At 35.1% G+C, this 14,516-nt stretch overlaps 1 protein-coding gene across 3 annotated transcripts in view; it reads right to left on the bottom strand.

Annotated features, from left to right (window-relative positions):
* Positions 1 to 14,516, bottom strand: part of Dora (Dorado) — an 82,180-nt gene that overhangs the window by 64,103 nt on the left and 3,561 nt on the right. For all 3 annotated transcript variants that reach the window (XM_067105006.1, XM_067105007.1, XM_067105008.1), the window contains exons 2-6: positions 12,988 to 13,538; positions 9,813 to 10,061; positions 2,071 to 2,240; positions 830 to 1,003; positions 165 to 301 (exon numbers count right to left, since the gene is read on the bottom strand). In XM_067105006.1, coding sequence (XP_066961107.1) covers positions 165 to 301; positions 830 to 1,003; positions 2,071 to 2,240; positions 9,813 to 10,061; positions 12,988 to 13,159 — 902 coding nt within the window. In that variant the 5' untranslated portion in view covers positions 13,160 to 13,538. The remainder of the gene's footprint in view (positions 1 to 164; positions 302 to 829; positions 1,004 to 2,070; positions 2,241 to 9,812; positions 10,062 to 12,987; positions 13,539 to 14,516) is intronic.

Here is a 14,516-nt window from a genome sequence, read left to right as displayed (position 1 = left end):
AATCCCTCTGAACATTGTATAATACTGCATTTGCAGTCATACAAGTAATTTTATTACACTCTAGTAAACCATTAACTCATTTAGTAGACTTAAATGTACAGTATAGCAAAGCACTATAGAACTAATTTTTCGCTACATGAATAAAATGAACAGCTGTCTTGTACCTGAAAACTATAGGGGATGGTACGCAAAACTTGACTAAGATCTTGTGTATGTTCTCATGTAGATTGTTTTCATCTAACCACCATGCCATCTGCTCATTAGCTGAACCACCAGCAGTTGGGTCTGGTGCACCAGACACCTGAAAAAAATAAGGAAATAAAATTTACCCTAAACAAATATACAAAGATCAATAATAAAAACATCATTAAAATACTAGAAACATAGAAACATGGAACAAAACAGCCACTGAAGAACGTAACAGTGTAAGTCTGTTCATACCATTACTTAAAATTATCTACAATGTGTTTTAACATTGTAATGGTACTTTTTGTAAGCAGCATACTACATAACAATAAATGTGTGAACACAAAGCAAGAAGGCACAATATTGTAGGCTTAAGCTAGTCTCCAACTTAGGCAACACCCAGGAAAAAAAAAAAAAAACTATTTTCTTTTCATTTTATGCAATGTTTAAATAAAGACAATTAAGAATTATTTTCCCAAATATGTGCTCCCCAAAATTTGGGTTTGTCTTATATGCTGGCACAGATGATAATATCCATGCATGCACAAGCTCTAATGAATGAAAATCGAAAAAAAATTCAATCATGAAAATGCATTCATCTACAGCATTTTCTCCTTCACATAAACTAAGAATGAACACTAACCGTGTTGATATCGGACGTTTGGTTATTAAGGATTTCATCTATCAGTCTTTGGGCAGTTGGCAAGATCTGTTGTGGCAGCTCTGATATCAAGTACTGGGCAAATTTTTGTAGTTGGTCCCTCTGGAGGCGTGACAGAGACTCGCTGACTGGGGCACGAAGTTTGACTTGGCTTGGCTGCAAAACGATAAATAAAATTACATGAATACAGTTTCCAAGATACCCTGCTTTCATACTTGACTTGGCTTAGCTGCAAAACGATAAATATAATAAAATTATATGAATACAGTTTCCAAGATACCCTGCCTTCATACTTCAGTTTTGCTTGAATTAATATTTTCACTAGTGGTCATACGTGATCTTTGATCAAATGAAGTAATCAAGCCAGGGCTTATTTAGGTCTACAGTATTTACAAAACAGTGCACAAAAATAAAAAGCTAGCTTACAAAGGCTATCCTATGCATGCTCCACTTCACTTTTTAACAACCTCAAGAGTGGCTGAGCTTTTATTAACACTTGCTTAATACAAGAGGAAGTAATGAGCTACTAAACATCTATATCATATTTGGCTAGAAAACATATTACCATGACCTGCAAATTTTGAAAGCCTACAGGTGTTGTTTTTTAATAAGTTTTCCAAATAACTATGCATTTAAGCTCAAACAAAACATATAACATGTGCCAAAACTTAAATAAACCACAATTTGACTAAAGGTACAGTAGCAATTCTCTTGACAATTTTGATAAACTCCTGATTAACAAGAATTTTGCTAACAGTCTTATTTGTCAATACAACAATTCAAATCCAATGAATACTGAGACTATCATTTGACACCTAATTTTTTTTTTTTTATTTCCAAATGTCTTGGAGCTGTTGTATATTTAAATTACCAGTTTACAAACTATTTTTCCATTTCATCCAGAATATAGCACAGGGATAATAAAATTTAGACTGCAAGAAACTGAACAAAGGTAGGACAATTAAATCTAATCTTTCTTCAATGCTATAATTATTATTCAGAGTATTACTAGTAAACATACAAAAATCCTAAGGACTTGAGCTTGCAGTGATGATGGTTTTACTATCATTGCAAATTTACATCATCATTAATGCTGTTACATTAATACAAACAATCTTAAGTATTTTCGTTCAAGATCATTGAGCTTTCAATGAATCAGTAAAGTGTCTAATTAAGCAAGAATCAGTACAGTGTCTAATTAAACAAAGCTCATGAAACAGTACCTGATGAATTCGGTGGAGGCAGACAGCCACAACATGTGAACACCATGATGCATTTGCAGAACAGGTACAATTACATGTAGTAATTCTTCCACGGTCAAATGTAACAGCAACATTGAACTGTCCTTTTGTGCCTGAAGTGGACACAACTACTGTTGCACTTAAATGGAATCCTGTAAAAATAATGAAAGGAAAAACCAAACACAGTGAGATGAGACCTAGAAAAAACTATACACAAAATTCACGTAACAATAAGCAATCACCAGTTTAACTCATCCAGTGCATAAGAAAATCCCCGACTCTTAGTGTTTCACCATCAACATATTTACATCATACTTTCCCATATGACAGTGAGACTAATCTCTCTTTTCTGCCTGAATCCCCACTGGGTTTTGCCTTGCTAACTCAATGTCTATTCCTGTACTTTACTGCTATTCCTGTACTTTACTGCTCTGTGTCCCAACTCACCATACACACACACACAATAAAAAAATAAAAATAATACTGTATTTACAATTTACTGGTCACAAAGAAAAAAACATTCTAAAATCAAGAATAGGGATACATAAGGTATCAACCTCATATGCCAAGTGTTCCTAAATTCCTACAGGGTAGTTTTCTAGCTTACATATATATCAAGTGTTTCCAAAAAACAGATTAGCATTTCTTCAATATAGTACAGTACTTACTTTATCAGAAATATTTACAGCAATATCCATTAATACAGTGGGATTTACAGTTTATTAGTAACAATGTTTTTATAACAATAAACATGTTTTCCAATGCAGCCCTATATCATAAGTTGCCTTACTGCTGTGGACTGTAATTGCAGTCACACCAACTTGTACCATTCATGACAGACAGCATGAATATTCCACTCATTATACCAAAGTAGAACCCTGGGTATGTCCATAACTAGGTCAGAAAATCATTGAACCATTCCTCGTGGGCTCAGAAAGAAACAATGAGTCATCTGTCGAGTTTTACAACAGTCATAATTTGCAAAAGGTGATTCCTCCAAAGGTAAAAGATGCTGCAGCATGAGAAGAGGAGCCTTCAGACTCCTTTCCTGCTCAGCAACTCTACTGCTTTGCTGTGGCAATATGGAGAGAGAGAGAGAGAGAGAGAGAGAGAAAAAAATCCTTGACTAATGGAACAAGAGGTACAGTGACCTAACCAGAAGAGGAGTCCAAAGTAACCCCACTAAAAACTTTGGTATGCTACTTTTATATGACTGCTCCGGGGAAAAGAAAACCCTTGATCAACAGATCGATTATGGCAGGTTTCACAAGTAAGCCATGGTGAATGCTGTTGATCACAATATGATGGACACAAGCATCATGAGATAGAAGTCAGGCCAACCAGACCCTAACAATAATGCTGAGGAATGGCAGGAAGTCACAAGATTAACCCTTAAACGCCGACTGGACGTATCATAAGTCGACTAAAATTGTCTGTCGGGTGACGAGTGGACGTACCGTACGTCGACTACAAAAAATTTCAACCTTCGGTCAACTTTGACTTGACCGAAATGGTCGAAAAACCCAATTGTAAGCTAAAACCCTTACATTCTAGTAATATTCAATCATTTACCTTCATTTTGCAACAAATTGGAAGTCTCTAGCACAATATTTCGATTTATGTGAATTTTTGAAAAAAACTTTTTCCTTACGTCCGCATGGTAACTCGGCCGAAAATTTCAGAAATTCTTTCATCATTTTGTCGTAATTTTTGCACCGTTTTATATTAGCCGTTACATAAAGTGTTATATATGAAAATGTGTGCAATTTCATGTAAAATACAACAAAAAACAACCCATGGTTATAGCTTTTATCAGTTTGGAAATATTTTCATATAAATCACGATAAGTGCCAAAATTTCAACCTTCGGTCAACTTTCACTTGACCGAAATGGTCGAAAAACCCAATTGTAAGCTAAAACTCTTACATTCTAGAAATATTCAATCATGTACCTTCATTTTGCAACAAATTGGAAGTCTCTAGCACAATATTTCGATTTATGGTGAATTTTTGAAAAAAACTTTTTCCTTACATCCGCTACGTAACTCGGCCGAAAATTTCAGAAATTCTTTTCGTCATTTTGTCATAATTTTTGCACCGCTTTATATTAGTCGTTACATAAGTTTTATATATGAAAATGTGTGCAATTTCATGTAAAATACAACAAAAAACAACCCATGGTTGTAGCTTTTATCAGTTTGGAAATATTTTCATATAAATCACGATAAGTGCCAAAATTTCAACCTTCGTCAACTTTCACTTGAAATCATTTACCTTCATTTTGTAACAAATTGGAAGCCTCTAGCACAATATTTCGATTTATGGTGAATTTTTGAAAACAACTTTTTCCTTACGTCCGCGCGTGGTAACTCGGCCAAACATCTCTGAAATTCTTTCGTCATTTTGTCGTAGCGTTTGCACCGTTTTATATTAGTCGTTACATAAAGTTTTATATATGAAAATGTGAGCAATTTCATGTAGAATACAAAAAAAAATAACTCATGGTTGTAGCTTCTATCAGTTTTGAAATATTTTCATATACATCACGATGTGCCAAATTTTCAACCTTTGGTCAACTTTGACTCGACCAAAATGGTCGAAAAACGCAATTGTAAGCTAAAGCTCTTACATTCTAGTAATATTCAATCATTTACCTTCATTTTGCAACCAATTTGAAGTCTCTAGCAACAATATTTCAATTTATGGTGAATTTTTGAAAAACTTTTTCCTTACGTCCACATGTAACTCGGCCAACATCTCAGAAATTCTTTCGTCACTTTGTCGTAATATTTGCACCATTTTATATTAGTCGTTACATAAAGTTTTATATATGAAAATGTGTGCAATTTCATGTAGAATACAACGAAAAATAACTCATGGTTGTAGCTTTTATCAGTTTTGAAATATTTTCATATAAATCATGATAAAGAGAAAAAATTTGACCTTCAGTCAACTTTAATGCGACCGAAATGGTCGAAAACTGCAATTGTAAGCTAAAACACTTACATTCTAGTAATATTCAATCAATTACCATTTTCATTTTGCAATAAACGGGAAGTCTCTAGCACAATATTTCGATTTATACCCAAATCATGAATTTTGTACAATACAAAGAAAAAAAAATAACATTAGCTATTTTTTGCTCCGCGATTTTTATACAATTATATATGACATTTTTTTTCATGCATCATTTTGTGATATTATTTTCATTTCTGTGTTGCTTTGATCGTCTTTACATTTTTTGTTATATACCAAAACCGAGCATCACTTTCGCAATTTAGTGTACAATACCAAACAAAGAAAGAAAAATAACTCATTAGCTATAACTTTTGCTCACGTGATGCACAAAATTTTTTATACAATTATATATGACATTTTTTTTTGGATAACACAGAAAGAAATGTCATATATTTCAATATTTATATATGATATTTTTTTCATTTCTGATGGTTGCATACTAAACTTCAGGCATTTCTCAAAAAAGGAGCAAAAAAATGAACTCTTAATCTTAAAAACCAGGTTCACGATTGATGTGTTTTTTTTGAGAAAAAAAAAAAAAAAAATCCACGATGCGTTTTAAGGGAGCACTTTCGGTGGTCACGGTCAAAAAAAATTATTATGTCTGGAGGCATTAACTCCATAACGATTTCCACTGGTAAAGGCAGACATTTTAAGCAAGGAAATATGAAATAAAGCATAAGTTTGGCAAGAGAGGCTCAGCGTTTAAGGGTTGATAAGCTACTCAAACAACATTGTATACAACACTAAACTTCCCACACTCATAGAGCACAGTAATCCAAAATTGCAAATTATAAAGCAAGTCTGGCGAAAAGAATACGTTCAAAATGGCAGACTTAAAAAAAAAAAAAAAATCCACAACACGAGAAAATACAAGAAGAGGATGATGCACAAAATTAGTAATATTAACGGACTAGTTTTTCTGAACCAAAAGTAAGAGACCAGGGGAAACTGAAAAACTAAAGCTGAGAATCCTTATTGAAATTTGGATAACACAGAAAGAAATAAGTAATAACATACTAGTGTAAAACAGCATCCTCCACAAACTAAAACCAATCCAGCCCAACAGGAAAGTGAAAACCCAGTAACTGAATAAAAGAAAAATCCATAAAACAAATTTTAAAAAATTGAAGAGAGAAAAAAAAAAGAAATACACTCAAAGTAGGGGCAAGCTAAGGGAAGCCTCTCAACAACAAACAATATTATGTTCAAGAACAAAACCAAGCTGTTTTTAAGCAAACAAATGAACTCAGGTGGTAAAATGAATAATTAAGAAAATGACACAGGAAACAGAGCACAACTGGCAGTCCTGGAGAGTCGTACTGAAGAAGGAGTGAAATAAAGTATCATATTGAACTGGACACTTGTAGTAAGAGCAAATGGATTACTTTGCACAGAAATAAGGCAGCTTATGATCAATGAGACTGTAATAAACAAATGACCACATAAAGTAAAAAAAAAAAAGTTAAAATGCTAATCATAGTTGAAAACTCCACCTTCTGTGCTTTGCTAGCACCTTTTGCTTCTTTTAATGCATACATGGGCATTGCCATAATAGCCATTAACATGCATAGTAAGCTGAATACCTCAAAAGTTTGGGAACTGGATAAAACATCAAAGCTGACTTCTATAGTTACAAGGACAGATCTAAATGACTCCTGGGCTCCTCAGGAGTTACAGGGCAGATAAAAGTAGCTACCAAACTCAATACCTAACAATTATAGGGCTGGTCCATATGACTCCAAGCTAAGCAGAATCACCATAGATGATTTCATTTCATCTGTCCACTCCTGCTGAAGATGTGGTACAAGTGCAAGGGTAGCACGGGATTGGCTGACAATCAATGTTTCTGATATCATTGGCTTATTGTGGTGAATATTAAACTATTTCTTCAATAAGATATTTGAATATACACTACAAAGAACTCTCGCCCCTTCTTATATAAATCATAAATATGCCAATGTGTATTGATAATATCCCAATACAAGCACACAAAGTATCAAAGTCTACTCAGATCAAACACAAATGAACAATTATGATTTACCTCATTAGCAGAGCCCAAGCTACACTTAGAACTATGCTCATAAACTGTTCAAACCATGAGATTTTCTTTTCATTAAAACTTTATTCTATGTTCAGTTTTAGTGCATGCATATAAAAATAATTTTATCATAACACCAAAGTAAACTGAAAAATAACCTTTAATGACATTAGTGTGGAAAGTAGAATATAGAATTTAGGCCAAAGGCCAAGCGCTGGGACCTATGAGGTCACTCAGCATTGAAACGGAAATAGACAGTATATAGGTTTTAAAAGTGTAACTGGAGGAAAACCTCGCAGTTGCACTATGAATCAATTGTTAAGAGAGTGTGGAAAGTAAGGTGGAAGAAAGAGGATATGAATGGAGGTACAGTAAAAGGAATGAAAGCAGTTGCAGCTAGGGCCGAAGGGGCTCTGGAAAGGACCTCAAGTAATGCCTACAGTACACCACATGAGGTGCACTGACAGCACTACCCCCCAATAATGCTGACCACTACAACACAAAGCACCGACAAGCGAACAGTAGGCCTATGATACTGATTCGCCAGATATTTGATTTTACTGGCTTTATTTTAAGCACACTTTCATTTCATATTACTCAAAAAAAATTACTTCTTTATTGTAACCATTATTTATTCATTCTACCAAAATGAAATTCCAATGCTTTACATTAAAAATAAAGCACATAAGTCTAGGCAAGCCTTTTGTGTTGATGAGGAAGCTCAATGAAATTTCAAAGTTGTGTTCGATAAGTTACTTGGCAAAATACTCCTGAAATTGCCCATCACTGAGCAGTTATAACAATTTGTATGGTAGAGAAAAAATTATTTAAATATGCAAAATATTCTGAAAAGAAAACCACAATACCATCACTGCCATGCAATAAGTGAAATTTCCTGCCTGCCAGCCAATGTTGCAGTGACTGTTCCTTTCACTTCACCAGACAGCTTCACAAAAGACAATATTATTACATGCTGTTTCAAATATTCTCCTACTCATGTAACTTATATGCAAGAAATTATCAAAATACTTTTTACTCACACTTGTATTGCCAGATATTCTTTTAACTACAATGAGATACAACATGATTATTGAAAGCCCACTGTTTGTTTGCATGTGACCCAAGAAGACTGTTTGTTATAAGCTCATCATTCACATGCTGTACTGTTATATCACTGATATAAATCGGCTTGTTTATGATCTGTATCAGAAGGTGTGAGGTTTATCTGTATATATTAGCATTCAGATGTATTGCTGAAGAAATAGTTAATAACTCTATCACAGTAAGCCTAAGATACTGAAAACACTGATTTCAGCCAATCACAAGCTAGTTATACATACTGCCACATCTACCTAAATCCTACATTGGTGAGTTGACAGATAGACTGAACAGACTATAGTTAGTAATAGTAGTTACAGGACTGACAAATTAACTTTCAGTTAGTAATAGTAGTTACAGGACTGACAAATTAACGTTCAGTTAGTAATAGTAGTTAGAGGACTGACAAATTAACAAGTCATATTCACACAAGGAAAGATCATTGCTTTTATTTACTGATCTACACCATGATCCTAAAAAACAATAAAAATATTAATTTGACAAAATTTTCACCAAGAAATGTATCTTTAACTGACCATTGTTGTTCTGTTAACTTTCAACAATTGCTTGAAGTTTCAAAGACAGTTGTACTTGATTCAATCATCACATAAATGTAAAACTTGTGCATCAACTCAAGCAACAGAGCTGTATTTCAAGTAACTTTTTTTCATTTTTTGATATGGAATGTCATACATTTTAAGTTAACACTTTACTGTCCCATGAATAAAGACAGGGATCCAATGCATTTCCATACTTTTTGCAATCTTTGCATAATTTAGGGTATGTGAATTTTGTTTGATTCTCTATGAAAATAAAAATCCCAAAGGTTGTATATTACCACAGCTACTGTAATGATAAGACTAACAGAAATGATATGTTCATAATCTTATGCAGATATGCAACTGCAATTCATTTTGCTATAAAGGAAAAGGAAGGATTTGTTAACAAGGAACAGTGGCAAATCCTATTACTAAGATCTGCAGCCACGAGCACTGTACTGCACTTTTTGTGATTGTCATTCTGAATTACTTAATGCCTAGTATATATAAGAGCTAAATGCTTGCCCTTTAGCATGGAAATGTTATCTCTAGATGGCCCTAGTTCCTCATTGGATGGGTGGGTATCGTTCTCAGCTAGCACTCTGCTGGTCCCGCGTTCGATTCTCCGACCAGCCAATGAAGAATTAGAGGAACTCATTTCTGGTGATAGAAATTCATTTCTCGCTATAATGTGGTTCGGATTCCACAATAAGCTGTAGGTCCCATTGCTAGGTAACAAATGGTTCTTAGCCAAGTAAAATAAACCTAATCCTTCGGGCCAGCCCTAGGAGAGCTGTTAATCAGCTCAGTGGTCTGGTTAAATTAAGGTATACTTAACCCTAGATGGCTCTAAGGGTAAAAGCTATTCATCTTCCAATAAAGAAAAGGACATTCCAAAGATATCTCTACCTCAGTTGACGCTTTAATTTTATCACTGAAACACAACACTGAGATTTCACTTTTATGGAAGAATTTCCTACCAAAAACAAAGTAAAGTAACAGGAAGCCATTTCTTCTTTCAACACGTACCTATCTGAAGGGGATCGTGGACACTCTTATGTTTGTATAAGTTTTCACCTCTGATGAATTCCTCTGCATTGCCATTTGCAAGGCAGCTGTACAAACGGATATCTTCTTCATTTTCTGGGAAACTCCAGAAGGCAATGTGAAGCTGAAGCTGCTCTGGGACAGGAGGCATCATCTGTTCGACAACTTCGAAGGGAATATGTGCTGCCACTGTGCGGGCGCACATCTCGGTGAGTGAATGTACCCTGCCATCTGCAAATCAATAGAAAATTTTCAAGATTTCTTTTAAAAAATACAGAGAAGACCTTTAAACCTACAACACTAAACTCACAATTTCTTCAACCTTAAATTCAACGCTTCTTTTGGATCACCAATATGCATTCTGTATGGAAAAACCTTCTCAACCTAAAGATACTATTAGTATGACTCCATGTAACCCCTGTGTTAACTGATTTGTGAAATTTAGGCTGTCAAGTCAAGCACCGAAGCATTTCAGCATTCGGTGCTTAGTATCCTGTGTTGTTCATTATGGCAATGAAGAAAACTACAAAATGTTGTAGAAACTGAGGCTACCTGGAGATGTGTTCAATATAGCCTATAGTAGAATGAAATACACAAGGGGCACTGAAAATAACCATCTGAAATACCATGAAAACCCACAAAACAAGCAAAGACAGAGGTCCAGTTTGGAAAGTGAACATTTGGAGGCCACAAGCAAGGCATGTGGGATGAAGGTTATACTGCAAATCTGCAACCTGGTTGGAAGAGCAGAATGCTACATGGCTAAAGGCTCCAACAGCGATGGCAGTCCTGTACAAAACTAAAAATAATGGTACATATATAAAGAATACACGATACGTATATCAGAAATAAAAAAAAAATTCTGAAACATATGCACTGAAATAACAACAAGGAATGCTTCAAGTTGGATGAATAAGTAAGAAGTTGAGATCCTAGCTTGGAGCTATTTCATAAACTGATTTTATTTTAGTTCAATTCCAACACTTTATGACTGCCTTCACGTGTCACCTTTCCTGACAGGTGCAAAAAGGACAAAGAATCTGAACTCTCTAGTTACTCCATTGGTAAGAAAATTGTCATGCCAAATGTTACCTTACTACTTTCCAAGCTCTATGGGGTTGGGAGGGTAAATTACCTAAAATTGTGATGGATTTGTAATATTAATTTTGTTTTGGACACAAAAAGCCAATCATTTTACAACTACTTGAGAAGCTACTCAAGTGGATTAGTCTTAATATCATTCCAACTTTGACTCTCAAGGACTTGGAGCCAGCAAACTACTGAATGAATGTTTATGAGTCCAAGAGTTCTGGGGACTGAAAATGGTCAAGTGGAATGGGATAGTAAATTGTTAGTAAACTTAGTCCAAGAGTTCTGGGGACTGAAAATGGTCAAGTGGAATGGGATAGTAAATTGTTAGTAAACTTACTGTCTGTCCTGAAAGAGGACTTAAATCAATTACTTTTTATCCAAAGTGTACAAACGAGTGCCCCAGCTGACCACATTACACCATTAGTGACCAAGATTATGAGAAAGAGGAGTCAAAGTCACAGCGCCCCTTCCTTTTCAGAGGGAGTAATAATCTGGCTCCCAGCTTTAAGAGGGCCAATTAAGTCGAGAGAATATTTTAGTCAGGTCCCAAAGGTAAAAATTCACAAATGTACTCAGGAACCACCACAAAGAAAATCTGATAAAAGAATTTTCAATATTTCTTTCTGATCTGAATTAAAAGGATAATCAGAATTATAAAAAAATTCAGTGCAGCATGCAGAATAAGCTAACTGATTAGCAGTGCCAGAGATTAATACTAAGGACTGGAATGTCCCCTTTAACAGAATTCAAGTTTTTATCAAGCAATCTGAAATGCTCCTGAATGCCAATCCAGAGCATAATAAATGCTCACAATTGCATCCTAAAAAGAATACGAAATTTTAGTTGTACAGTAGCGCTAATGGTGACAAGAAAGAAAAAGAAGAAAAGATTGTTACAATGGTGGGGAAAAAAAAGGGGGAAAGCAACAGACAAAATGAAATATAAAGATTTCTGAACACTCCCATAAGTACGAGGATAAAAATATGACACATGACCTGCTCAGCTGAGTATTGGAACCATCGACACTTGGAAAGAAAATGGATGCAACTTAAATGTGATGGCTAATATACCTCTTCTTAAGTGCTCTCTTCCCTTGATATTAAACAACAAACAGTAAAATAGTAAAAAGAAAAAAAAGTATTCAGTGTACTATACTTCACTAGTACTTTTATATTAAAATAAAAGGGGAGCATGAATTGCATATACAGGCAGTCCCCGGTTAACGGCAGGCTCGGTTAACGGCGATCCGGTTTTACGGTACTTGTCTAGCGATGAAAATCGGCAATTTTCGGCACCGAAAATCACCAATTTCTGCTTATCGGCACTGATAATTTAGTACTGGCACCATTACATACCTACCAGAGGCGCCGGTAACCAAAAATCGGCGCTTTTTGGTATCGATAAGCCCCGAAATTCGCCAAAAAAGCACGAAAATCGCCGATTTTCGGTTAGTGGCAATTTTCGGTTATCATCACACCCTCAGAACAGAACCCTGCCGATAACCGTGGACTGCCTGTACATAATTTTAAAAGCCATGTTTCAATTTAATCATCATAATTCTTTAATAAGAGATTCCTCCTCTACAGAGTTAGCTGTGAAGAGTTCTCTCAACTTTCTGTACTGTGCACTTTCTGCCTGAATTCATGTGTGGTCGAACCTTATTTGCTAGTAGTCTAAAAATCGCTTCATCCATACCAGGTTTATTTATCTATTTTTTTTTGCCCTATGTTACCCGTAAAAAGACCAATGCCAACGATGCATATTCCAAGGCAAACATCCATGTAAAATACACTTTTAATTAAAATGGAATTCATGCTGCGTATTCTATAACCATTTCTTAAGACTGCACCACTATTCAAATCAAAAGATAAAACATATTACACATAAAAATAGTCTAGCTTCCCAAGAGGTATTCTGATACAGCAAATATAATTTTTTTTGCTTGGATATATATCAAATGTTAAACAAAATGCTTTTTAAGATCTTAGATTTTGCATTTTAATTTTTTCTAATGTGATTCTTGACAAACTAATCACATTAACAATGGAATGTAGAAATTTCTTACCTTGATCTCTTGTCCGGCCATAGAGGAGCGAGGCAATTTTCTCTGAACGTTTCCACCCCCTCCAATTGTTAACCAAACTTTCAGGTTCACTTATCCAGCTACATAATGAATCTTCTTCGAAACGCTCCGAGTCCTCGAAGGAGAATCGGTCCCCTTCCTCCCAATCAAACATTTGTTGGGCTGTGATGGTGCAGCGTGGAGGGGCCCAGGTTGTGGAGGGGGAGGAAAGTGAAGAGAAGGAGAGAGAAGTGGAAGAGGTAGATGAAGAAGGGGTGGACGGAAGAGACGATGACACCAAAGGAGTAAGGGTGCACAAATGGGACGACACCGAGGAAGAGGAGGAGGAGGAGGAGGACAAGGAAGAAGAGGAGGAGCAGAGGGGACAATTATAAGTGGTGGCCACAGTGCATAAAAACACCCTAGGCCAAAAATCTGTATTCACTACGCCACAACACTCTTATCTTAACAGTCTCCCGCCAAACAGACGCTTTATCCTGCAGTCGCCTGGAGTAGATATTGCAACAAAAACTACTCATATTTTCGAGCTTAAACTGAAAAGAGAATCAAAATATGTATACAGGAAGAGATTATACAACCAAATTCACTTGTTAACAGTACAAACTTTGCACTGTAATTACATCAGTTTATTTTAATCACTATTCATTTTCTTGCCTTTCATTTCCTGAGATTCCAATTTCCGTAACAGCAATCAGTCATAAGAAAAAATTCAATTTTAGTGAGGGAATGCAGCTGTGCTGATGACCAATTAAAACATTCAATAACACTAATTTTGACAGTATCACAATAATATTTCTAACATTCACTTTCAATGATCATCCTTTTAATCTTATCTAATGGTAAAAACACAAAGACATCTGGAATTCTTTCCAAGTTCCAATCTTATAAAAGGGCAGAATATTACACAACCACATAAATAAATCACTTACAAAAGTCAAGGCCCTCATGAATGATATAATTCTTTGTCAAATTCGTACTCCTGTCATTCAGGAACTCAAGAGTATGTAATTTAGACAGTAAGACTGTTCATAAAAGTACCAACTGTCCAGATAAAAAATATGCTAGTAACATTATAATTCAACAGCTGTACTGTATTCAAATTCATAATTATATAGAAATTTCCTAAAAGCATTTGCATTCCAAAAAAGTTACCTAAAGTGCAATCACTAAATATATTCCAATTTCCTGGATTTAAAAAATCTATGATGACCTCAACGAAGTAAGCTGATGATACAAATAATGAATAAATTCAAGTCAGAGTACAGTAATATTCAAAGAACAAGAATCACATGAGCAGATCTGCATATTCCATACATTTATCAATATTACCCTTTGTACCTCTTTAAATATAAGGGGAAATAAATACCCTTCTACAGAGAAATCTACCAAGTTCTGGTTCCTTTTTACCCTTTTGCATAGTAACAGTGATATGATATAAATAACAGAACTATTGTAAGTGGAAATACAGAAATCACATGAAGAGCCAGGTGAACTACAACTCAACATGGGCA

Source organism: Macrobrachium rosenbergii, chromosome 6 (assembly GCF_040412425.1).
Source record: "Macrobrachium rosenbergii isolate ZJJX-2024 chromosome 6, ASM4041242v1, whole genome shotgun sequence".
Taxonomy (NCBI): domain Eukaryota; kingdom Metazoa; phylum Arthropoda; class Malacostraca; order Decapoda; family Palaemonidae; genus Macrobrachium; species Macrobrachium rosenbergii.
The sequence above is the reverse complement of the archived record's forward strand: the minus strand, read 5'-3'. Positions and strand labels throughout refer to the sequence as shown.